General features: G+C 44.3%; 1 protein-coding gene across 5 annotated transcripts in view; it reads right to left on the bottom strand.

Moving 5' to 3' along the window:
- Positions 1 to 24634, bottom strand: part of PKM (pyruvate kinase M1/2) — a 33410-nt gene extending 8776 nt beyond the window's left edge. For 2 of the 5 annotated variants that reach the window (XM_045587285.1, XM_045587286.1), the window contains exons 1-5: positions 12288 to 12456; positions 11807 to 11898; positions 2753 to 2884; positions 2103 to 2289; positions 1264 to 1534 (exon numbers count right to left, since the gene is read on the bottom strand). In XM_045587285.1, coding sequence (XP_045443241.1) covers positions 1264 to 1534; positions 2103 to 2289; positions 2753 to 2884; positions 11807 to 11898; positions 12288 to 12441 — 836 coding nt within the window. In that variant the 5' untranslated portion in view covers positions 12442 to 12456. Of the gene's footprint in view, positions 1 to 1263; positions 1535 to 2102; positions 2290 to 2752; positions 2885 to 11806; positions 11899 to 12287; positions 12457 to 14835; positions 14952 to 24496 lie in introns of those variants that run through there. The other 3 variants (XM_036456981.2, XM_036456972.2, XM_036456991.2) reach the window with 3 other exon arrangements.
- Positions 24635 to 26257: the final 1623 nt, after the last annotated feature.

Here is a 26257-nt window from a genome sequence, read left to right as displayed (position 1 = left end):
AAGGTGGATCCCTGGGTCTCTGGAACAATGACATGCCAGCATTCCAATCACCAGGAAAGCTGTTATAAAATACTAGAGGCCTGGTGCACGAAATTTGTGCAGGGGGAGAGGGGTATGCCTCAGCCCAGCCTGCACCCTCTCCAATCTGGGACATCCCTCTCACAATCCAAGACTGCTGGCTTCCAACTGCTCACCTGCCTGTCCTCCTGATTGCCCCTAACCACTTCTGCCTGCCAGCCTGATCACCCCTAACTGCTCCCCTGCCAGCCTGTTTGCCCCTAATTGCCATCCCTTGCCGGCCTGGTCACCCCAACTGCTCTCCCTTGTAGGCTCAGGTCCCCCCACAACTGCCCTTCCCTGCAGGTCCAGTCACCCTCCACTTCCCTCCTCTACCAGCCTGGTCACCCCTAACTGCCCTTCCCTGAAGGCCTGATTGCCCACAACTACCCTCCCTTGCAGGCCTGGTCCCTCTCAACTTCTCTTCCCTGATGGCCATCTTGTGTCCACATGGGGGCAGGATCTTTGACCACATGGGGGCAGCCATCTTATGTGTTGGAGTGATGGTCAATCTGCATATTACTCTTTTATTAAATAGGATAGAAGCCTGGTGCATGGGTGGGGGCCAGCTGGTTTGCCCTGATGGGTGCCCCGGATCAGGGTGGGGGTTCTCTTGGGGTGTGGAGCAGCCTGGGCGAGGGGCCTGTGGTAGTTTGCAGGCTGGCATGACCCCCCAGCAACCCAAGTGGAGACCCTGGTATCTGGCATATATTTACCTTATATAATTGAAACTTTGTAGCCTGGAATGGAGCCAAGCCTCCTGCTTGCTCTGTGGTTGCCACCATTTCTGTTGAAATTTATTTTTATAATTGAAACTTTGTACATTTGAGTAGAGGCGTAGGCTGGCAAGGGCAGGCGGAAAGCTTGGCTTCCTCCATTGCTGGGGAAACCCAAGTCTCCCTTCTGCTCACTCCATGGCTGCAGCCATCTTAGTTGGGGTTAATTTGCATACTCGTTCTGATTGGCTGGTGGGCGTGGCCTCTGGGTATAGTACAGCAATGGTTAATTTGCATACTATTCTTTTTATTAGATAGTATTGTACCAATGCCTTCCACTTCTTCCCTACAGATATTCTGGTTTGGTGGGTCTGGAACAAGCTAAGTCTGCATTCTGATACACAGGCAGCCAGGTACTCAGAGGATACACCTGTCACCTCAGAGAGCTGGGCTGGGGCAGAAGAAGGTGGGGACAGATGGTGGGACTTACCTCCGAACTCCTTCATGATTTTCGATTTTGCTGATTATCTTGATGTTCTTTCCTTTTTCTCCCAGGACCTTTCTGACCTCATGGACATCAGATGCTTTGCGAATGAAAGATGCGAATACCATATCTACATTCTGTTCCACCCCAAACCTCAGATCCTGGATGTCCTTTTCTGACACGGCAGGCAGATCCACTGCAGCCCCAGGGAGGTTCACACCCTTCTTGCTGCCCAAAGTGCCACCATTCTCCACTTCTGTTATCAGGAAGTCAGCACCTGTGTAAAATGGAGTAGGTGGGGAGGCAGGGCAATGAGGGCATGCGTCCTCAACATGAAGGGGAGAAACAAAAAGCTGCTCCCTCTGTCCCTGGTACAGTGAACTGGGAAGCAACACATTATGGGCAGTTGGAATCATACTGCCAGAGTTCAAATCCCAATTCCACTGATTGTATAACTGTGGGCAAGTCAATTAACCTCTCTGTGCCTCAGTTTCCTCACATGTTAAATAGGAATAATACCTCCTCATAAGGTTGTCTTATAATTTAAACAAATTATCATGTAAAATGCTTAGAATAGTGCCTGGCACTTAAATTAGCTATCATTCTCAGACACACTGGAGTCCTGTACATATCACATTGATGGGTGGAAGAAAGAAGCAGGAAGCTCAAAGCAGTGAGGATGCATAAAAAGAAATCTTATATACTACCCAGGAGCATAATTATGCAGGACTCAAGTTTTCTTTTGAGGATAAGGAGATATTATAGAAGTCAGCACCCATGTGAAATGGAGTAGGTGGGAAGGTAGAGCAACAAAATTTAGAGATGGAAGCTAGTTTTAAACATACCTTTCTCCTTCACCTGCAGAGAAATAAGTCCGTCATCCACATAGATCTTGCTGCCCACTTCCACCACCTTGCAAATATTCTTGTAGTCCAGCCACAGGGTTTTTTCATCACACTTTTCCATGTAGGCATTATCCAGAGTGATCTTGAGAGTGGCCCCTTTCTTCAGCTCCACCTCCGCAGTGCCGCTCTGCAGACAAGAGAGTAAGTCCCAACTCTAAACTTTAGAGGCGACGCAGGCCCTTTTGGCAGGGAAAGAAATGCTTTCCTCCAGGGAACAATGCTCAAATCTTGTGTAGAACTAACAGTAAAGATCTTTGCTTAAGGACTAATCATATTGCCCAACTTAGTATATTTCAAAGAAATAACCCCAGAAATGCCTACAAATGTTCTAGTTATGCTATTTAATGACGGGGAAAAGAGACAAATTACTTCCCAAAGGTAGAGATCTGAAAGTAATTTTTTAGAATAATTTTTTAATATCGTTTTTTAGTCAAGTAGATTAAATCAACATTTTCACAGTGATGAATACAACCTTCATTTATACTCCTAAACTCTGAGGAATGTGGCTTCCAGAACAGCAGAGATAGCTGAGGACATCTCTGGGCCCTGACTCCTGCACCTTCCCTCTCACTTCTCCTCAGGATACTCACGCCCTTGATGAGCCCAGTTCGGATCTCAGGTCCTTTAGTGTCCAGGGCCACAGCAACTGGCCGGTAAAGAATGGGATCGGAAGCAAAGCTTTCAGTGGCCGTGCGCACATTCTTGATGGTCTCTGCATGGTACTGGGGGGAAGAAGGGGAAATGATAAGCGTCCTCTCCCATGGTAGGTCAAGATCTAGCACTGGAGCTGATGCTGATGACTCAAGAAAGACCAGTGGATGTTCTAGGCCTCCTCCACCATTATCTAGTCCAGCGGTCGACAACCTTTCGGACCTCACGGACCACCAGTGGTCCAAGGATTACTGGTTGGTGACCGCTAGTCTAGTCTCAGCACCATCAGTGCACTGAATACCCACCCTGCTTATTTCAAGCTCCTTGGCTTCCATCACTTCTACCACAGCACTCATTCACTTCAAGGGTAAATCTTAGAAAATTTTCAAAGTATTGCCACAAAAAAACCATTAAAGGCATGGGTGTAAACATGTCTCAACATAAAGAAGCCTGTGTTCCCATTTTATAACAGCTAAGATCCCATCAGTAGATAAGTGGATAAAATAGCTGTGGTACATTTATACCATGGAATACTATGCAGGAGTAACAAAGAAGAATCTCTTACACTTTGAGAGTGCATGGAAGGACCTGGACAGTATCATGCTAAGAGAAATAAGTCAGTTGGAGAAAGACAAGTATCACATGATCCCACTCATATGTGTAATCTAAGTAACAAAACAAACTGATGAAGGGAGTGGATCCAGCATGGAACAGAGTGCGGAATCTCAGAGGGAACACGGGGAAAGGGGATAGGGAGAGGTAATCAACCAAAGACCTTGTATGCATATATGCATAACCCATGGACACAGACAATAAGGTGCTTAAGACCAGGGGTTGGTGGGGGGGGGGGGGGGGCAATGGAGGGGGTTAATTGGGATAAAAGGGGACATACGTAATACTTTCAACAATAAAGAATTATTTAAAAAAAAAAAAAAGTACTTCCTCTAAAACCTATAGTTCTACTCCTCAGAAGCATTTGCAAAACTTTTTTCCATTTCTTATATTTGGTATTTTCTGTATATTTCAAAAACAAAGAGGAACTTTGCAACTATTCTATTGTTGGCATTATGTATCTTTGGCCTGGTTGATTATATATCTTTGGTAGGGTTTATGTACTAAAATGTTTTTCCTTCTTCCTTTTCTATGATCCTCAATAATTTGGGGGCAGTGGGGGGTTGGGGGAGAAAGAGAGAGAAACCTGTGTCCCTCAATGGTTCTCTTTTTCTCAGAACTCATCAAATAAAGCAGAAAACAGGAGTTAAAAGGTCCAGGCTTGTTTAAATAATACTGCTCTGTCAATCAAATGCTGAGTAGATTTGGTAATTCTGAGCTTTTCCTCTATTGATTCCAGCTACAATTCAAACCTAAAGTTATTTACTTAAGTAACAGTGGCCCAAGCTAAATAAAAGGTGGCCTATTCCTAAGGTCATGCAGGCCTATTTTCACAATTACTTTCAAGAGACTGAAGTGGAATAGGGAAAGATGAAAATATGCTTTTCTCTGAACTAAATGCCCTTTGCTATTTTCATTTCTCCCTTGCAACAATCCTGATTTCAATCTTCTTTCTTTCTTTTTTAATAATTTTTATTGATATCAGAGAGAAAGGGAGAGGGGAAAAAAAGAGATAGAAATATCAATGATGAGAAAGAATCATTGGTCAGTTGTGTCTTGCACATCCCACACTGGGGATTGAGCCCGAAACCCAGGCATATGCCCTGACCAGGAATCAAACTGTGACCTCCTGGTTCATAGGTTGACACTCAACCACTGAGCCACTCCGGCTGGGCCAGTCTTCTTTCTTAAGTCCTTTCTCTTTTCCACTTGCCATTACCATTTGACTCAAAGCTAAGATGTCAAAGTTCTTAAAAAGTGTAATCAATACGACATTGCTGATAACAGAGGCACCTCCCTGAGCACTGTGTGGGCCTTGTCCTTTAACCACCACTGCCCAGGAGAGCAGCTCATGCAAGTAGGAGGCCAGAGAGAGGAGCTAAACCAGAGTTTAACCTCCAAGCATGGCGTTGCCTAAAGTTTGTGTCTGAAAATCCTCAGCTTCTAATTCAGGCACACATTATAATGAGGACCACTGGCTTTTTGAGGTATAGGTCCTTATTATAAGTTATGAAAATTTCTATTGCTGACTTGCAATAAAATAGTACAGAATAGAATACAGAAATATTTTAAAGGGATGGGTGTTGAATACTGTCAAATACTTTTTCTTCAGAATTGATGTAAGAGAATACATTAAGTACTTAGAACAGAAATGAGCACACAGTAATTATTTAATGAATGTTACCTATTATCATCTTCTACTACACTGATCACACTTGAATCACAATGTGAACTATGTGTCTAAAATAAAATTTACTTGGTCAGGGTCATGACTTTAATACACTACTGAATTTAGACTGTTAAATTTTATTTATGTTTTCTGCATCTTTCTATGTGAGACTGGTCTAGTGTACTAACCTTTAGTACTAACTTGTCTGGTTTTGCTATTGTCCTTGTCTCATTTTAGCCTCAGGCTTTTAAAGAACATATTGGCAGGAAAAACCAAGATGACGGCTTAGAATAGATACCCGAATGCAGCCTACCACAACTTTGAATTTAGAACTGGAAACGAGGGGAGGCATTGCCCTGAAGCACCAGACGGCTAGCTGAGAGGAGGCTCTGCCATCTGGGAAGGAGAGAGAAGGCACGCTGACCCTCAGGAACTGTGAAGGTATGGAAAACTGTGCGCGAAAAGGTGCTGGCTTACTCCCGGCGCGGGGAGAGGGCAGACAGCTAACGCGCAGCTGGCTTTTCTTGTCCGAGAGGAAAACAGAATCACCCTATTGCTCTGATAGACGGCCCCAGTCAGGGAGGTTGGACTGTCAGGCAGCGGGCAGAGATCTCTCCAAGGCGTGTGAAGCCAGAGGCCATTACTGCGGGGAGGAACTGATGGGAAAACAAAGCTTGTCTGCACCAACCTGAGACTCTGCCCCATCCAAGCTGAGCACAGAAGCTCTCGCAGAGGCTGGCTTTCTCTAAGGAGGGACTGGCCGGAATCCAAATCTTGTCTGCGCCTTTACCAAAGAGGTGCGTATGCCTGCAACCAATTTTGGGAGACTCACCAAGAATAGGACTTTTCTAAGGCGAGACTGACAGGGAACCAAAGATTGTCTACGCCACCCGGAGACTCCGCCCCATCCAAGCAGAGTACAGAAGCCCTCCTAGCTGAGATACTGCTGATCCTCACAGCCAACTGGCTTGGAGATCAACGCTTTCCAGTGATACCAACAATAAGCAAGGCTTAACAACAAGACTGCACACACAGCCCACAAAGGGCTACACCAAGACTGTCCACCGCAGGTAACTGGGAAGGCTGTGCTACTGGGCTCTACCAGAACACCTAGAACCCAAAACTATTCCATCAAATCAGGGAAACAACTAAAATGCAGACAAGAGGAAGGACACAAAGGAAGGAGATAGAGGAAAAGAAGATTGGACACTGAATTCAAAACTACAGTTATAAGATTATTCAAGAATATCCTAAAAAAGGCCGATAAAATAAATGAGACCTAAGAGGATATGAAAAGGGAGCAACTAGAAATAATAAGGGATCAACTAGAAATGAAGAAAACATTGTCTGAAATAAAAAATATTACACAGAGTCCTAAAAACAGAATGGAAGATCGCAAGAATCAAGACAAAAGATTTAGAACACAAAGAGCCAGAGGACACTTCTCCACAGAAGCAAAAAAAAGAGAATCCAGAAAGTTGAAGATAGTGTAAGAAACCTCTGGGACAATTTCAAGCGAACCAACATCAGAATTATGGAGATCCCAGAAGAAGAGAGAGAGCAAGATACCGAAAACATATTGGAAGAAATAGTGACAGAAAACTTCCCCCACCTGGGGAAATAGACTTACAAGTCCAGGAAGCCCGCAGAACCCCAAACAAAAGGAATCCAAAGAGGACCACACCAAGACACATCATAATTAAAATGCCAAGAGCAAAAGACAAAGAGAGAATATTAAAAGCAGCAAGAGAAAAGCAGGTAGTTACCTAGAAAGGAGCACCCGCCAAAACCGGTTTGGCTCATTTTTGGCTCAGTGGATAGAGCGTCGGTCTGTGGACTGAAAGGTCCCAGGTTCGATTCCGGTCAGGGGCATGTACCTTGGTTGTGGGCACATCCCCAGTAGGGGGTGTGCAAGAGGCAGCTGGTCGATGTGTCTCTCTCATCGATGTTTCTAACTCTCTATCCCTCTCTCTTCCTCTCTGTAAAAAATCAATAAAATATATTAAAAAAAAGAAAAAGAAAAAAAAGAAAGGAGCACCCATACAATTGTCAGCTGATTTCTCAACAGAAACCATGCAAGCCAGACAGGAATGGCAAGAAATATTCAAGGTGATGAATAGCAAGAACCTACAGCCAAAAATACTCTACCCAGCAAAGCTATCACTTAGAATCGAAGGCCAGATAAAGAGCTTCACAAATAAAAAAAAGCTAAAAGAGTTCATCACTGCCAGAACAGAATTATATGAATTGCTGAAGGGGGTTATTTAGGAAGAGGAAGAAGAAAAAGATAAAAATTATGAACAACAAATACGTAACTCTCAACAAGTGAAACTAAAAACAAAGGGAATTAAAATATCTGATGAACAATATTAACTAGTGAATATAATAGAAGAGGAGTGACCTGATGATTCTCGGGGAAAAGCGGAGTGGAGTGGGGGTTGTGGGAAGAGACTGAACGTAAACTGCACCTATGGATGAGGACAATGGGGGATGGGGAAAGGACAGAGGGTGGGGTGGAAACCTGGTGGAGGGGAGCAATAGAGGGGGGCGGAGGGAGAGGAACACATCTGTAATAATCTGAACAATAAAGATTTATTAAAAAAATAAAAATAAAAAAACAAAAAGAACATATTGTCAATATTTCTATACTTATCTTAGCACTGGAACAGAATAACAAAGGGTTTTACTCTTCCTGATGGAGAGATACAATTCAACCATCAAAATCATTTGGGCCTGGTGTTCTGAGCAGAGGGAAATCTTAGTCATTTTTTTTCATTTTCTTAAGGCTGCCAGTCTGTTAATATTTTCTACTTCTTGGGAAATAATTTCATTTCAATAGGAAACCGTTCCTTTCCTATGATCCTCAATCTTGACTACGCTTTCCAGTTTTTGCTTTACTGGTTTTTTCTTTTTTTGCCCCAAAGAATCAGCTTGTGGCTCAATTTGTCAAATTAATTCCTTTCCTTTACCCTTTTTAAGTTATTTTAGGTTTCCCCCCTAGTATTTTGTACTAAATATGTATTTATTTCACTTAGTTTCAGACTCTTGCTTTCTCACAAGTGGATTTAAGTTTACAAGTTTTCTGATTACTATATTAGACTTCACTCTCAATTTCCATAAAAAGATAAGCCAGAGAATGTGGTTTTTATAATTTCTACTTTATGAAACTTTAATTTTGGTGGTCTAATATATTTTTTAATTATTAGCATATTTTCTTTTGTTTTGAAAAAATATTTTTACTGATTTCAGAGGAAGGGAAAGGGAGAGAAATATTTAATGATGAGAGGTCATCATCAATCAGCTGCCTACTGACGACAACCTCCTGATTCACAGGTCGACATTCAACAACAAAGCCACACCAGCCCACATCAGTGTTTTTAAATAAACATGCATTTATGTCTTGTAGACAAAATCATATACACATATCAATTAGATCATCAGGTATTATATTACCAAATCCACTAAGTTGGTCATTTTTTGGTAGGCGTACTGAAGTCTTACACTGTGGCTGTGGCTTTGCTGGATGTCACCAATTGGTAAAGAATTGCATCACTTGCCGAAGCCGGTTTGGCTCGGTGGTAGAGCATCGGTCTACAGACTGAAAGGTCCCGGGTTCGATTCCGGTCAAGGGCATGTACCTTGGTTGTGGGCACATCCCCGGTAGGGAGTGTGCAAGAGGCAGCTGGTCAATGTTACTCTCTCATCGATGTTTCTAGCTCTCTATCTCTCTCCCTTCCTCTCTGTAAAAAATCAATAAAATATATTTAAAAAAAAGAAAAAAAAAGAAAAAAGAAAAAAGATTTGCATCACTCAATGCTGCCCTTGTGGAAAAGTCTAAATTTAGGTTAGTCAAGTCAGTATTTCTGGTCAAAATGGCATTATGGGACCACATATTCAATAACAACACATCTTGCCCATGTGAAGTGATATTAAAAGTGGGGGCTAGAATACTGTGGTAAAGCTGTGAAGAGATGAAATGCAGACAGTGGATATTTCTCTGTCAGAGTGAGAGAGAAAAAGCAATTTCAATGTTCTGCTTAGAAGAGTATTTAAAATGTTAAGAGCCCAGCTGCTAGTCTTGTACATCAAGAGCCATGATGTACAGTCAAAGTATAACTTGTTTACATTATATCCTATATAATAAAAGCCTAATATGCAAATTGGCCAAACAGCCAGCTGGCAGAGGGGCAGGGCCAGCCCACCAGTCACCTCTAGTCACCTCCTGTAGAGAAAGGCAATCGGTGATGGTCGTGGTGGTGGTAGTGGTGCAGTAATGGGGGGTGGGAGGTAAGGGGACAGGCCGGCTGCCGAAGGAGACCAGACTGCAACTTAGGGCTCCCTGCCATCAGTTCAACATCCCCCGAGGGCTCTCAGACTTTGAAAGAACACAGGTGGTCTGAGGCGCCCCCCTCTCCCCGAGTGCACAAATTATCACGCACTGGATCTCTAGTTTTATAATACGAGTAACCCTGGGCACGAATCCATGCAGGAGTAGCTCACTGCTGCTTGCCTCAGCTGGCCAGCCAACCCACCGCTATTCATAGCTCTCCACTGCACGTAGCTGCCCTGCCCTCCTGTAGCTCTCCCCAGCTCATAGCTCACTGCCCCGCCCTCCTGGTGATTGGGTCATTATGTCCAACAATGTAATGACCATTAGCATATTAGCTCTTTATTATATAGGATTATAACAATTTCAGATCAGCTTTCAAAGTCCAGATCCCAGGGACAACCTCATCCTGGCCAAAAACTGAAAATAAACCTGCATGAGGGACTTGGTTTTTTGTTTTGTTTTGTTTTGTTTTGAAATTTCAATTCTAATCTGTGAATAAGAGTAAAAGCACAGATTGCCTCCAAATGTCTCTTTAAGTTAAATCCCAGCCGGGACCGGTTTGAGCGTTGGCCTGCGGACTGAAAGGTTCCGGGTTCGATTCCGGTCAAGGGCATGTACCTTGGTTGCGGGCACATCCCCATTGGGGGGTGTGCAAGAGGCAGCTGGTCGATGTTTCTCTCTCATCGACGTTTCTAACTCTCTGTCCCTCTCAATTCCTCTCTGTGTAAAATCAATAAAATATATTTAAAAAAAAAAAAGTTAAATCCCAGAGCCAGCCCCATCCAGCAGGTGCAGCGGGCAGCACTTGCCCTGGCCATGTCAGGGCTGTGTGGTTTTGTTTTACTGGGTGGAAGAGGCCACAAAGCTCAGTTAAAGGTCAACATATTAAACTCTATTTCTGCTCCCTGCATACAGGGGACCCTGAATCCCTGATCCAGCAGCAGGGATCAATAGTGAATCCATTTTCACTGTCTTTAGCTCTCTTTTTAGGCTAAGTAATTCCTGGTGACTCCTGCGAAGGACCCCAACCTTTGGAAAATTAGGGAATGTCATGGTGTGTTTTAACTGCCAGAGGTGCCTGCTGAGCAGTTCTGTTGAACTTGGTCAAGTCCCCATGACATTTGGAGGGCGGCTACCTGCCAGGCCATAGGCTGTTTATGGGAAATGGGTTGGGAACCTATGATGAAGTCTCAAGTTTCCAAAGAGGAGGAATTCACCTCTTGGATTGCTTTTCCTGAGGCTTTATTTTTAGTCTAAACTTAACACCAACTTCCAAATACCAGAGAACAACCCCTCACCCCCTGCCCATATAGGGTAGCATTCTCTTTATTCTGAATAAGAAGTACAGAAGGCACAAGTGGAGAAAGTTTGGCCCTAGTCAGTTTTGCTCAGTGGATAGTGTCAGCCTGCGGACCAAAGTCCATCAGGTCAAGGGCATGTACCTTGGTTGCAGGCTCTTCCCCAGCCCAGACCTTGGTCGGGGCTCATGCAGGAGGCAACCAGTGGATGTTTCTCTCTGTCTTTCTCTCTCTCTTCTACTCTCCCAACAATCAATGGAAAAATATCCTCAGGTGAGGATTAACAACAACAAAAAGAGCAGGGAAAGTTTGCCTCATCCATTATTCTTCTATCAATGCCAGTGTTAAGTTCCAGGACCTATGGTTGAGCCTGAAGGCTTTTATAAAAGGCATTCTGACCTTGGGAGCAGAGCAGGAATGGAGGAGTTCCCAATAGCTGCCACCTGGTCCCTGCTAAGGCCAAGTCAGCTTATAAACAGCCCCAGCTTCCTGGGAAAGTGTTAGGACTTGAACCCTTGGGAAGGGAGAGATTGGGAACACAATGTTGATGAACTGGGGAATTAAATGCCAAATAGTGTTAGTTCTTTGTGAGATTGATGCTAACAGGGCACCTGCTAGTACTTTAAACTCAGTCCTTAACTTGCCATAGTGGAAACCATTCTCCTGGACCTGCCCAGCTATCTCGGTCTAAACTAGGCCAGAATCAACATGCAGGGTGACCTTCTGGTTCATCACTGCATTATGAGCTAGTACAGAAACCTGTGTGCGAGTGTCAAGACCTGTGGCCAGGGCACCTAATGGCTCAGGGAGGGTTCCAGTAGAATCCTTCCACTTTCCTTTGTGAGGACTAATGGTAGCCCAGGTATGTGAGAGAACCATGGCCATTGACAAAAGTCTTTGTTTAAGGCGACATGGCCAGTTGAGATGTCAAGAGAGAGGAAAAGGAGAGAAGGAATAGGCTAGTGAAGGCCATTTTCCCACTGGCTATAAACCTCAGCCTCGTTCTTGCCTGGTCCACTGGTGCCAAATAAACACTGCATCTTGCAAGACCTATCAGTGGCCAAACTGCCCAGCCAAGGCTCACCTCGTGAGTTCCATGAGAAAAGTTCATGCGAGCCACATTCATTCCAGATTTAATCATCTCCTTCAGCATCTCCACTGATCGGGAAGCAGGGCCTAGTAAACAAAGTTTTAAAGTCGTAAGTCTTAATTATTCAAAGAATTAATACTAGAAACTTGCTTAGGATTAAAGAACTTTTTAATATGTTGCTCTCCCTGAAGGCAGATGTCCAACCACAGAATCTTGGTTGCACAGAGAATGACAAGATCTACCCTTGGTCTTGGAGATGATCTTACGGAGATACTAGAAGGGAGATGCTGTCTTAATTTTGCTTTAGCAGAAACAAAGCATACTATTCTTTATTGCAGCTTCCTATGATATGAGTTCCCACAAGAATCTGTGTAGAATCTCACTCACCACCCAGGTTTGCTACATTTATTCTTTTTAGGAGAAAAGATCACTTCAACATGAAGTCTTGTGTTAGAGGAGAGATACGCCCACTCACCAATGGTACAGATGATGCCAGTGTTCCGGGCAGTGATAGGTGGCGAATCAATGTCCAGGCGGCACATGTGCTCGAGGAATGTGTCAGCCATGGCTGCATGCAACTGCTGTGTCTGAATGAAGGCAGTCCCAACATCACTATGGGGCTTCGACATGGCTTCTGAGGTCCTGGGTCCAAGGGAATTGAAGACCATGATGAGTTTGAGAAACCTGGGGTGTTCTTCACTGCTTGGCACAAGAGGCCATTTCCTGCTTACACATTAACTCAATATGTATGTTTTGTGCACAAGCCACAGGGTGCCTTGCATTCTCTGACCATGTGGGTGTTCCTTAAGTCAGGCAAAGGGCTCACGGGACCATGAGCAAGTAAAACCTCTGACTCCCAGGCATCCACTCTAAGCAGACCTCCCTCACACTGGCCTAGTTTCTACCTTGACAGCTTTCCTCATAATCCTATAAAAATTATCATTTTACAAGCCCGGAAGGAGCTTACTCAAAACAAAATTGTAACCACCTTCCAGTGATATAAACAACTGACTCCTAGTTTAGAGCCCCAATAAATCAGATCTTCATATAAAAAGTTGTCTCAGCTACAAATATCTGCAATGGGTGGGGCATTCACATCGCCTCTTAACAACCCACACAAACCTCAAGTGATATTCCTAGTTCTAAAGACAACCACAATCAGGCAGTCCTCCTAGTCCAGAGTCCTAGATTTTCATTCATCCAAAGCACCATATAAATTCATTCAACTTGCCCAAGGAGGACCCAGCCCACTGATGGGCAATAAAAACCAATCCCCAGCAAACCAATCCGAAGAAAAGTCCCACCAGAATTGTGACTGCAAAATCTTTTGTCCCAGGAGTATGTGCCTAAAAACCACATCTACTTTTGCTCAGGACTTTAGGATATGCAAAGCAATTTGCATAAAACCAAGGATAACCACAATGGCTCTAGTCTAGTTCTAAAAAGAGCTATATTTGAACAAGAAATTAAAGTTGTTTCTCAAATCTTTTTCCCCAACTGATTTCCTGATGCACCATCCTGATTCCCCTTTGAAGTCTGACAAGCACACCACACCCAGTAGCAAAGACCATCTGATCTGTTCCAGGTAATTAACCAGCCAATGTTACAATTCTGACAACTGTCCTGACCTTTGCTTTTCTGCATTACTAACTTTTAACTAAACTCAATCAGCCAGCTAGCTGATTTGAGACAAAAAGTGAGAAGCTTGTGGTCAGTGCTCTGAAGAATTGTTAGGCAAGAATGCAGCAGAAGTTTGACACTCCTCATCAGTAGGCTGTCCCTTTCCTTCAGTTCTCAGACCAAGGGCTATTCTTCTAAAGCCCTCAAGCTTAAATGCTTCAGTCCAGGCCAAGAACAAACCCCTTTTTAGCCTTGGTCCACCTCTTGTTCAGTCTCAGGGCTTCAAATACCTGCAAACCCCTCCCAATACATATAACCTTTTTACTTCTCTTCCTCCATCCCTGACTTTGTGGGCTTTCTGGGTGGATCCAGAGACCATGCAACTAAACTCATCTTGGCCATCTTCAAGATATCTGGTAAAAGTCCCAAAAGCTTTGTAACCAGTTGTAAGCAAATCTTTTGTCAGCTGTTAAAAACGAATGGCTATAAGTCTTCAAATACAAAATTTAAAACTTTTAAAATAAAAAAACAAAATATCGGCTAACTATTCCACATAACAAATACACTGTTCCTTTTCAATGTGCATTTTCTTGTAACTCCCTAATATTTACCAGGTCCCCCAAAATCAACGTCAACCCTCTCCTCCATGACCTATTTGGTTCTGTACCTTTAAGCACTTGGACATATCCCAGTGTCTATCAAATACCTTTTCTTTTTCTTTTCTTTTTTTTAAAAAAATATATTTTATTGATTTTTTACAGAGAGGAAGAGAGAGGGATAGAGAGATAGAAACATCGATGAGAGAGAATCATCGACATCGACCAGCTGCCTCTTGCACATCCCCTACCGGGGATGTGCCCGCAACTAAGGTACATGCCCTTGACCGGAATCGAACCCAGGACCTTCCAGTCCGCAGGCCAACACTCTATCCACTGAGCCAAACCGGTTTCGGCTATCAAATACCTTTTCGTGTGTCATAATGCCTCTCTGTCAAAAATCAAAGTTGTATCTCCACTCTCCCATGCCAAATCTGAGGAACTTCTGATTTATGGCAGGATGGCTGGACAGCCAAATCCCTGTACTTGCACTTACAGTTGAAGCAGGGCTTGCACGCCTTCAGAACACCCAGCCAAACTTAAATAAGTATGGCTGTTAAGGGAACACGACTGAGGAGATGTACGCTGCAGGTGGCATACAGAGCCAAAAAGGCCTCGTTGGGGCCTCCAAGTAGAGAGAGCCATCCAACCCAAAGACATTGTCATGAACAAAATAAGGTCTGAATGACTGGGTTGGAGTAACTAACCCCACTCTTCTTTAAAAGCATCAGCTGGCCCTTCACTAGACCTGAGACATTAGGGTCTCCTTGCAAAGATCTGGCTGGGGCCAATGATTATTGGTCATACCTCATGTTCTCTTGGCTTGGGCTTCCGGTGACATAATGCTCTTTTTTTGGCCCAGGGTAGCTCCTTGGCCCCACTTGCAAAGACTGCTCGGAGCTGAGTAAGGTTTTCCCTGCAGAGCTGTACAAGGATTAAAGTGAAAGCCAAGTGTAACTAAAGCTCTTTGGGGAAATGGAAAAATTACTTTAATAACCAGGTATCCTGGTGGTACCTGCTCCAAGAGATTCAGCTATGTTACAAAGAAAACACAGGCTTCCCAAGAAATGTCAAGAAACCAATAACAGAAAATTCACAGGTAAAAGTTAGTTCTTACTGGTCCCTCTATGATGCTTTATCCCATACCCTAACACAAGATGGCAGGCAGGGGAGGGCAGTTGGTGGAGATTTCTTTCCCAGTAAAATCTTTTACTACTGCCCTAGCTGGTTTGGCTCAGTGGGTAGAGTGTCGACCTGTGGACTAAAGGGTCCCGGGTTCGATTCCGGTTAAGGACACCCACATGAGTTGCAGGCTCAATCCCAGTAGGGGGCATGCAGAAGGCAGCCAATCAGTGATTCTCTCTCATCATTGATGTTTCTATCTCTCTCTCTCCCCGTCTCCCTTCCTCTTTGAAATCAATAAAAATAAAAAATATATTAAAAAAATATTTTACTACTATACAAAAACCTGATTCCTCTTCCTTCTTTTCAGGTGATACAGACACTAAATTAAACATACATAAAAGGACTAGAAGGATAGCTACCCAAATATTAACAGTATGTTATCAGGGTGATAGGAGTACAGCAAAATTTTTCTTGTTATTGCTAATGAAATTACTAATATGAAAAACTTTTATAATAAGAAAAATTATAAATATATCTCTTCTAAAAACAATGTATTTACAAGCATCCTGGTAAAAGTGTTGAACTTAAAAACAAATATGATGCTCTGGCTGGTTTGGCTCAGAGGATAGAGCGTCAGCCTGGGGACTGAAGGGTCCCGGGTTCAATTCCGGTCAAGGGCTCATGCTTGGATTGCAGGCATGATCCCCAGTAAGGGCCATGCAGGCGGCCATGCAGAATTAATGATTCTCTCTTATCACTGATATTTCTCTCTCTCTCACTTTCCCTCTCTGAAATCAACACACACACACACACACACACACACACACACACACACGAGGCCCAGTGCATGAAGTTTGTGTGTGTGTGTTGGAGGGTATCCCTCAGCCCAGTCTGCACTTTCTCCAATCTGGGATCCCTCTTATAATCTGGGACTACTGACTCCCAACCACTCGCCTGCCTGCCTGCCTGCTTGATTGCCCTTAACTGCTTCTGCTTGCCAGCCTGATCATACCCTAACCACTCCCCTGCCAGCCCAATCATCCCCAACTGCCCTCCCCTGCTAGCTTGGTCCCCCCCAACTGGCCTGATTGCCCCCAACTGCTGTCCCCTAATCGCCTGATCGCCCACAACTGCCCTCCCGTCGACCATCTTGTGACCACATGGGGGCGGCCATCTTCTGTGAGGATGTGATGATCATTTTGCATATTACCTCTTTATTATATAGGATATAACAAAAACAAAACACAAATATGAATCTCCTGATTCAATTGCTGTTTTATATACTTCAGGAATACTCTGTTTGAGTGTAGCAGGTAAGATAACGCATCTTAGGCCCTAGGTCACAATTGGACAGTTTCACTGGATTACAAAGGTCAACCCCACCCTGCCAGTGTGGCTCAGGGGTTAAGCATTGACCTATGAACCAGGAGGTCATGGTTCGATTCCCTGTCAGGGGACATACCGAATTGCAGGTCTGATCCCCAGGAGGGGGCATGCAGGAGGCAACTGATCAATGATTCTCTCTCATCATTGATGTTTCCATCTCTCCCTTCCTCTCTGAAATCAATAAAAACATATTTTTAAAAAATGTCAACCTGATACATTCAGAACCTCAAATCAAATAAATAAAATAAAAATATTAATAATATAGTTCATAGCCCTATCCATCTGGCTCAGTGGATAGAGCGTCAGCCTGTGGACTGAAGGGTCCCAGGTTCGATTCCGGTCGGGGGCATATACCTTGGTTGCAGACACATCCCCAGTAGGGATTGTGCAGGGGGCAGCTGATTGATGTTTCTCTCTCATCGATGTTTCTAACGCTCTATCCTTCTCCCTCCTTCTCTGTAAATAATCAATAAAATATATTTTTTAAAAATATATAATTCATAGAAAAATTCAATGCCAAAACCTGTTAGTTACATGACCAAATCAAGCAAACTTCTTTTCCTATTTAGTCTGTCCTCAGGCTTCATAGCAAAATCTTTGTTACAATGGTTTTCTAGTACAGAAGGCCTGCCTCCAGGACCAGGAAAGACTATTAGCAGATTCAATTATATGAAGCTCAAACACTAACCCTATTTCACCATCTCAAATTAAATCAAGGTTTACAAGCTCTGATCTTATGTTCACCCAGTTTTATTTGTTCACAAAAATGACTAATAAAAACTTATTTGGTTTTTGAGTGGAAACACATACCAGCAATAAAAAAAACCTTGCTTGTAAGTAAGTTGTTCCAGACTCCTACAAGGTCTCAGCATGTCATTAAAGGCTTTCACCAAACCAGAGATCTCATATTTTACCCCTGGCTCATCAACCAACTGGTCTCCCCTGCCCGTCTCCAAGGACCTCCAGGAACCTCTTCTGCAGAGCACAAGCTGCCAGACCCACCAACCACCTAGAATTTTGCCTAAAACACTTTCTGGAAAGCCACAGCCCTGGTTTCTCAGGGCCTGCCTCTGGGAAGAGCTCCCCTCCTCATGCTGGCCACCTGGACAGTGCCTGCCAGACATGCTGCCCAGCCATGTCAGGCTGACTCACTACTGCATCCTCCTCCTTGGGAGGCACAGACATGCAGAGCCAACCTCCGGGCAGCAGTGGAAGCGCAGTGTATCCACTGATGGTGGCAAACGCCGTGCCCAGGTACAGGAGCTTTATTCTTGAGCCTGAGCCCCTGTAGGGCTCTCTTCCACAGAGCCATTTCTCCTGTGTTGAAAACAAGACACCATCAGAGGCCTCAGGACAGGCTGACAGGACAGAGGAGGCAGTCAAGTCAGCTCAGCTTTAGGTGCTCCTATTTCCACCTTTCCTTTCTTATCAAGTGGCTCCTGGCTCTCTAAAGCTATTGTATCATTCATCCCACTCTTCAGAAACCAGCAGGGAGTTGGGGGATTTATAAAAAAAAACAACCCACCAACATGCTACTTCTTAGAGTCTATACTGTTGGCAAGCTGTTCTGGGAAAGATTCACACTTCACTTCACCAATGCTATGGCTCAGAAAGGCCCAAATCATTCTGCTCTAGTAAACACCCTGACCTATGAACTTATACGTGCATATGCCAATTTTTAACCAGCCAGAAATTTCTGCACCAATTTTGCTTTGATGCCAGTCTCACCACACAGACTAACTCAATAATGATGACATCTGATGCCTACAACTGTCTTCCTCACTCTCACATCAATTTCCTACTTGGGCCTTCAAGTCTCTAAGAGAGCATGAAGGCCTTTCAATTCCCAAATCTTTAGAAGATCAACATTCATTGCAAAGTTTACATCACAATATCTTGGACAAGGCTTCAGGACAGCCTGCTCTCTAGCTATGTTTCCAGATGATGGAGCAGAGAAATATAATTCCCAAGGGTGGCCCTTATCTGACTACGGCAGCAAGAAGATCCAAATGGGTGCTGGGCCAGCCACAGAACCTAGAGTGTGGAGTGAATGAGCATGCATCCTGATGTTCAGTTAGAGTAAGGACAGTGTATTTGCACATAAAGTGGGTTATGGAGGGTAAACAATTTTTAACTAAGAGATGTGAATTATAAGTCATTGCTACCTTCAGCAAGCCCATAACAGAAAGCAAAGTCTAGTTTACTTGGTTACACAAAGTGGGTTCAAGTAAAATTCCCTTGCTTTTTATTTATTCAGAGCTAGAATGAAGTGACTTAAACCTTATAAGCAGGAACCAAAGGTCATTTTTTAAACTAGAGTGTGGAACAGGACACAAAAGGGCCCAACCCCAAATGGAACAGTCAACTCCAGGGCAGGAAGTCCCATGTCAGGGAAACTTCCATGTCCTCAGATGCCAAGGATTTCTTGGTTTGACTGCATATGCTCAAAGCAGAGAACTTGTTTCAGCCCAAAGAAGGAAGTTTGGGTGAAGCTTTGCTGTGTTATGTTACGGTGCTTCCTACTAGGCTTAAGGTAATAAGCAGTGCTTCCAGGCATGGGATTCATATTTTGGTTTGGGCTCTTCCAAGTCAAGTACAACCAGGCTGGGTGGTAGCCTTAGCATTTAAAGGAGGAGCCGACCTGCATCATAACTGGAGGGAGAAAAAGGAGGGCAGTGCCATCTGGCCAAGAGCATTGACCTAGATAGTATGACTGGTCTTCTTACAATGACCTTAGTAGGTTTACTTTTTTGTTTTGAACTAAAGAAATATTAACATCTGTATATCTGCCACCAGAACTGACCATTAACATTTAGCCAAATTTCTTTTTAGTCTTTAAAAAAAAAATTACAATTTTATAGTTTATTCTTCTCCATCCCCAGGTACCTTCAGCTCTTCCACACCCCATCAAAAACATTGACATCAACCATTATCACACATTTTTTATCCTTCTAGTTCATTTAAGTGTGTCCATAGCTATACTGAGCCCTGTAATATTGCTGTTCTCTACAATGCACTTAATAGTATACTGTACAAATATCATTACATTTGCCTTTTAATTCAGCACATTTAACATCTATGCAGTTAATAGATCTAATAAATTCATGTGAACTACTATACCAGCCCACTGCACAGCTAGATGCTTTATTTATAAATTCCCTTACTGGTTGGCCATTTCCCCCCATCCCCATTATGCCAATTTTCCCCAGCTTTCAATATTGTAACTTTCCTAGTATATGTCTCAGAGTGCAGGTGTGAGTTCTAAATACCTAGAAATAAAATTCCTGAGCCATAAGGTATGCTTATTTTCTACTTTACTAATTATTGCTGAATTGCTCTCCAAAGTGGTTATATCCATTTAAATAACCAGTATATCAGCTCTTCCCTTACTACCCCTTCGCCAACATTTATACCATCTGATGGGTAACTTTTGTTAGTCTGCTCTCTAAAATAATAACAAAAGAGGGATATTAGATATCAAATCTTTACCTCCCTACATTTTACCTAGAGCAAAACTCTAGAGCTTCTCCAAAATGTTCACGGTTTTGTCCCATACCAAACTGATTCAGCTGACTCATACCTGAGACAGGAGAGACACCTGTAGTCTAAAGTGAAAGAAATATTATCTCTCTGTAGATTAATTAAAGATGTTTAGAAGGGATGGGCTTCTTTCAGAAAATTTTTTAGACTCTATCAGCTAACCTGTCTCATACTCAGAAATCCTATGACCAGCAACCTCACTGCCCTATCACAGTGGGGTCCTGGCATCTCCCCACCACAGTCCCTGCCTGACTTCCAAAAACAGCTTGCTGACATCAGGAAAGAGGCTTAGAGCGCCAGAGCTTTGCCTGTGGTCAGAAGTGGGGGAGGTTAGTCTCAGAGGCCACCAGAGGTATTGCAGTCTCACTCTCCTACGTGCAGACTGGCACAAACCACTGCAGGGGTGGAACAGAGGCCACCAGAGGTATTGCAGTCTCACTCTCCTACGTGCAGACTGGCACAAACCACTGCTCAGTGGCCCAGCCCAGGCTGCATATACCACCAACCACCCCCTTTGGCTCACCTTTTCCCAAAAAGCTTCTTTGACAAAATTCTGAAGAAGCAGATTATTCATTTATTTAGTCTCAGAGAATGTATGGTGGCATTAAGAATGGTCTTCATTTAGCTCTAACCCAATCTGTACCAGAATGTGATGCTTCAAGTGATGACTCAAGGTACTATAAGACCTTTTATCAAATAAATCACTATACTTCTCACAAGATTGCAAGAAAACTCTGCTCACATTCTTGTGGTGTGCCAGTCAATTGGATTTTAATGTGGATCCTCAAAATGATTCAGAAATAATAGTATCAAATGAGTCACTTTACCCACCTTGCCTTAGCTATGGGTCAAAATAACATCTCGTCATGTCTTCATAAAAGCTGAAGCAAAATAGATTAAAACTTATGTAGTATAAGGTTTTGTTAAAAATATATTTTTATTGATTTCAGAGAGGAAGGGAGAGAATCATTGATCGGCTGCCTCCTGCATGCCCCCTACTGGGGATCGAGCCTGCAATCCAGCATGTGCCCTTGGCTGGAATGGAACCTGGGACCCATCAGTCATCAGGGCTACGCTCTATCCACTGAGCCAAACCAACTAGGGCTAGTATGAGTTTTTAATGCAAGAGTGGGATTTTTTCTACCATCCAACTTACAACCATTTCCTCATTTCTTCCATTGCCTCAACATTAAGAAATAAAAGTTTTAAAAAATGAAATGGTTTTCCCTATGACTCCACATTGATGTCCCAACATTCAAGGCACAGAAATAACTCCCATAACGTGCTAGCTGTTTGGAGTCATGGCTACAAAATTTGCCAAATCATTTAGGGCGCATTTCTTAAAGACCCACTAATGCTCTTAGTTAAACTGTAAATTCAACACTAAATTTACTTCTAATGCAGTGATTAAAATGAGAGCGGCTGTAGTAGACAGGAAGAGACTAATGTCCATATCATCTGATTCAAATCCAGTAACTCATAAATGAGTTCAAGGACATTCTTCCATGTCATATTCAAGTCAACTATAGCCCTTATCTCAAGAGTTTGCCACACCCACCCAGAAGGCTCTGGAATGCAGATGCACAGACTGGATATAGGTGTCTGCTGCTCGGCAGTTCTGCTCTTCGGAACAGTACTGAGCTGGGGCCCTGGACCAACCATTTTTCACTTAGCTGAGATATTTTTAACTAGGAAATGCACGTTTCATTATTTGACTCATTGAAAGGAAAGAGAGGACTTTTTAAACCTGCAAAAATCACAATATAGTTTTCCACTCACCCAACGAAGAGAATTCTCTCAAAAGCAGTTAAATTGAAAGGCTGAGTCATCTTCCCCACAGAGCCTTCCTGCCCCTACCCCCAAAGATGCTGCAATATACCAGACCTTCTGAACAGCCTCACTATATTTCCCAGCAGCATCCTTGAATAACCAGAGGACAAATTATTTGCTAACAATGCTTCAGAGTGGTAGTCCTGACCTAGGCCCTCCTATTACCCTAGCGAGTGGCCACACCTCAGTACAGCCAGGAGGAGGCTACTGCCATCCTAATTTCACACTTACCAGCTGGCTGGGCAAATCCTAGAATCTAGGCAGATGAGAGTAGAAGATAAAGATTTCAGTCTTAGGGTTGCAAATTTGTTTCTTATAGCCAAACACTAAAGACTGAAATCCCCCACTCCCTTGCCTTTTTGTCTAGAAGTCCTTATTCTCAGGAGACCAAAAAAACCCCCAACAAACAAAAAAAAAAACACGGTTGCAAATAGAGTTTCAAAGTAACGCAGTTACTTTGTAAACACTGTACCAGGATCCCTGAGGAAATATCTGGCATTTAGAGACTCCCAAGGATAACTATGAACTGAGTATGGGGATGATATGAAGATGAGCCTTCATGCCCAATTATGTATTCATTTGTTCAGTGACTAAAAGTATACATTTGGAGGCATTTCTTTTTGAGATCTCATCATAGATTAGACACTGCACTGACAGTGATGTAAGTGTCTAAAAACCAGTCTCTCCAACAATCAGGAGGAAAATGTTACTCCAGGTTTCCACAGGGAATAACTGAACTCCTGAGGCCAAATTCCTTTCATTATTTTTATCAGTATGTTAATGAATCAAACCTAATCTTAAAAGCTTGCTAACAACTTCCCAATGCCTCTATCCTTCAGGCTCTCTGGTACCAGAGAGGACTAATATCCTATTTTGAAGACATGCATAAGAAGCCAAGGGTACCTTTCCATGACCTTGCCTTTAAATAACCTTCAGATCATAAGGTTCTTTCCTATTAAACTCAGTGTGATGCCACCTTGTGAGGCCTCCTGGCACCCACCACCCCCTTCCCCAAGCAGGAAAGGCATACCTTCCTCAGCACGTTAACCAGTGATAACTTCTCTATTAAGATTGTGAACCAAATATCAAGAGTACGACTGAAATTTCTTTTGAGAGCCGAAAACCGACTTCTGCACATGAGCCACGAAGTTTCAACGGCAATGTATTTTGTGGAAGAGCCACACTCACGGGCCCAAAGAGCTGCATGTGGCTCTTGAGTTGCAGTTTGCCGAGTTTGCCGATCACTGCCTTAGCCGGTTTGGCTCCCTAGATAGTGTTGACTGAAGGGTCCCAGGTTCGATTCCGGTCAAGGGCTTGTACCCTGGTTGCGGGCACATCCCCATTGGGAGGTGTGCAGCAGGCAGCTGATAAATGTTTCTAACTCTCTTTCTCTCTCCCTTCCTCTGTAAAAAAAAATAAAAATAAAAATAAAATTTTTTTTTAAAAAATCAAGAATTATTTTTTTTTTTAAAGATTGTGAACACTGTGGACTATGACCGATCTAGTCATCCCTTTCCTCCAAACAACTCCTAGCACACAGTTTTTATTGAATGATCGCGGTCTGTGGTGCCAAGCCCACACCTACCCTATCCCACACAATCTGGGAGCATCTGTTTGGCAGCGGGAAGCAAAGGCGTGGCCTCCGCGCCGCCTGCGCGGAACCCAGGCGGACACGGGGCGGTCCCAGACGCCCGCCGCTACGTGCAGCCCCACCGCGGCGGGATGGAGCCCGGCGACGCTCTCGCAGAGGTCGCAGCGCCGCGGTCACCCCCATGGAATCTGGGGCGTCCCAGAAGCATCCACCCTTTCTTCTCCTGAGGCGGGAAGGTCACAGGTTACATAACCCGGACCATCGCACAACCTGCACTTCGGGCGGTGACCGGGCCATGCGCCCGGGGCTCCGGAAGAGCCCGAGACGGATGCGTGACGGAGAAGGGACCGGACAGAGATGGGAGATGGGGGCGGGGAGTAGACGGACGTGACCAGAACGGAGTGGGAGGGGCGAGGACCGCGCGGCGCGGAGAACAGAGATGCGGAGGAGCAGACGGAACCGGAATGGAGGGGAGGGGCGAGAAGCGGAGCAAGAACGGGGTGGGGGTGGGTATGCAGAGGGCACAAGGACTTGAGTATGAAAGAACGGGGGGATGGGAGCTAGAGGACCTTCGTGGAGAGGTTACAAGGAAAGCATCAGAATGAGGGGTTAAAGAGCAGATTTAAGATGAGGAGGCGAAAGGAATCGTCTTCAGAGTTAAGGGCCAGGCAAGCAAGGGAGCGGGAGGGGGAGAGAGGAAGAGAAGAGCAGATTAGGAGGGAAAGGTGGGTAGGCGAAGATGGGGCCCGAATGAGAGTAGGGATTGAGGCAGGAAAGGGGCTAGCTGACCCATTTGACTTTGGAAGAAACGGGAGCTGGGATCTTTGCTTTGAAGAACAGGCCCTGGGTGCGAGCAGCTTCTCCTCTCCCTCAACCCAACCAGGTCCAAGATGCCCAGGATCCAACGCCGCCATAGAATGGGTGCCAGGAATCCGCACTAGCTGGGCCGATGGGGTCTAGGTGGGCACGCGTGGCGCAACCCCTGCCCCCGCTCACCTCTGGCGTGTTCCGGCTGGAGCTGCAGCTGGCAGGTCGGGAAGCTCCGGAGGCGTCGCTGCTCTGCGGCCTCTGCAGTCTCTGCTTCAAGGTTATCCCGACTGTAGGGCCGCCGCAATCCCTCCGCCGCCCCGCCCCCGACCCAATCCTGGCTTCCCCCTCGCCCGGCCCGCCCTTCTGCGTGCTCACGGCAGCAGTCACTACAGAAGGAAGTGCCTCGAGGCCGGAACGGGCTTGCAGGTTGTCCTTTTGGAGAGGACTAAATTCTGTGGCGGAAGGACACCGTACATTGACTCACGGTGACGCTCGGTGAAGGCCAATGAGGAAGCGAAGAGGCGGCAGGGTCCGCCCTCGGAGCTCTGCAGACCTCCCCCCGCCAGACCCTCGGGCGCCTTGGCCAGCTGTTGCCGCCAATTAGCACGTTGGAGGAGGGATTCTCTCCTGACCCTCGGTTCAGGTCACCCTGATGCCCTTGCCTATTGGGGCAGTTCCCAGATTTAGGGGTCCCCCGACAGCATTCCCTCAGCTCCGCCCCACCCATTCGGATGCCCTCCCTAATGCACAGTGGACTGAGTTGAAGAGGAAGTTAGGGAGCCTGAGATGGAATCAGAAGGTGGGGAAGAGTTGGATATCTGTGGCTAGTTGGAGGTTGGGCCCTCCTTTGGTGCGCACAGACTCGGGAGCTGGGGGTAGGGAGAACCGGGGAGGGTGCAATGCACTTGGAGCGCGAGCGCAAAGCCCTTTTGTTCTAGGGTTAGGAAGGACAAATTGGGGTCATGTGAATACTTTAGTAGGACTGGAATCCCTGAGAATAGAAATCCTATAGAAGGTATTAATATTAGTGCAAAACTGACCATCAGGAAATAAGAGTCAATGATCTTTGCTGGAGTCAGCACTTCTGTTTTCTACCTTGTATATTTATATCAATATTGTTGTTTTTCTTACATTTTCTCCAAGGCATTTTCCAGTTTCAGAGTAATTAGCTACCAACCAGTGATAACAAAAGTTGTATTAGTGAAACAAATGTAAACCCTTGCCTTTATTCAGTGAAGTTTTGAGAGCCGATACAATATTGCTTCATTAAAAATCGTTAAAAGACTCTTCTTTAGGTTCTTTGCTTTTCCTGGAAAATTAGACCAATGGGTGTGACCTGCTCGGGCAGACACTGCCTGCAGCTGAATCACGAGCCTTCATTCTGCTTTCCGTTAACTTAGATAAGCTGGGTGGAAAAAGTGAACCCAAAAAGTAAATTTCTGTTTGGGACAAAATCTCTTAATTTCTTCTGTGAGCCTATTTGGGTCCTTTAGTTGAAGACAGGAAGTAAATGCTTGTTTATTGAAGTGGTGAGACCACATGAAGTTGTTGAAAGAAAAAAAGGCTATGCTCTACTAGGAGAATCATATTCTTCCCTAATCAGAGAAAGAGGAATGGCATAAATGGCCCTCTTTGGCTCTTTAAATAAGTACAGCACTGGAGATATGGGGATAGTGATCTGGTCAATGTACTATGTTGCGTTTTGAAGTTCTAAATCTAGAACTGGTTCTTAAATATAAGTCCTTCTGGAAGGCTATTCAAGAAGTGATTTGTTTGAAAACCAAATCATTTTTTCCCATAAAAAATAATGCAACTTGAATTAACCCTTTCCAGACCAAATGATTCCCTGTTTTAACCATTCTTATATAATGTTTAATCTATAAATAACACTTCTTTTCTTAAAGTTATCAAACCTCCCCCTACTAGCTTTAAGTGAAGTTCTTTCAG

Source organism: Pipistrellus kuhlii, unplaced genomic scaffold (assembly GCF_014108245.1).
Source record: "Pipistrellus kuhlii isolate mPipKuh1 unplaced genomic scaffold, mPipKuh1.p scaffold_m20_p_1, whole genome shotgun sequence".
NCBI lineage: Eukaryota > Metazoa > Chordata > Mammalia > Chiroptera > Vespertilionidae > Pipistrellus > Pipistrellus kuhlii.
The sequence above is the reverse complement of the archived record's forward strand: the minus strand, read 5'-3'. Positions and strand labels throughout refer to the sequence as shown.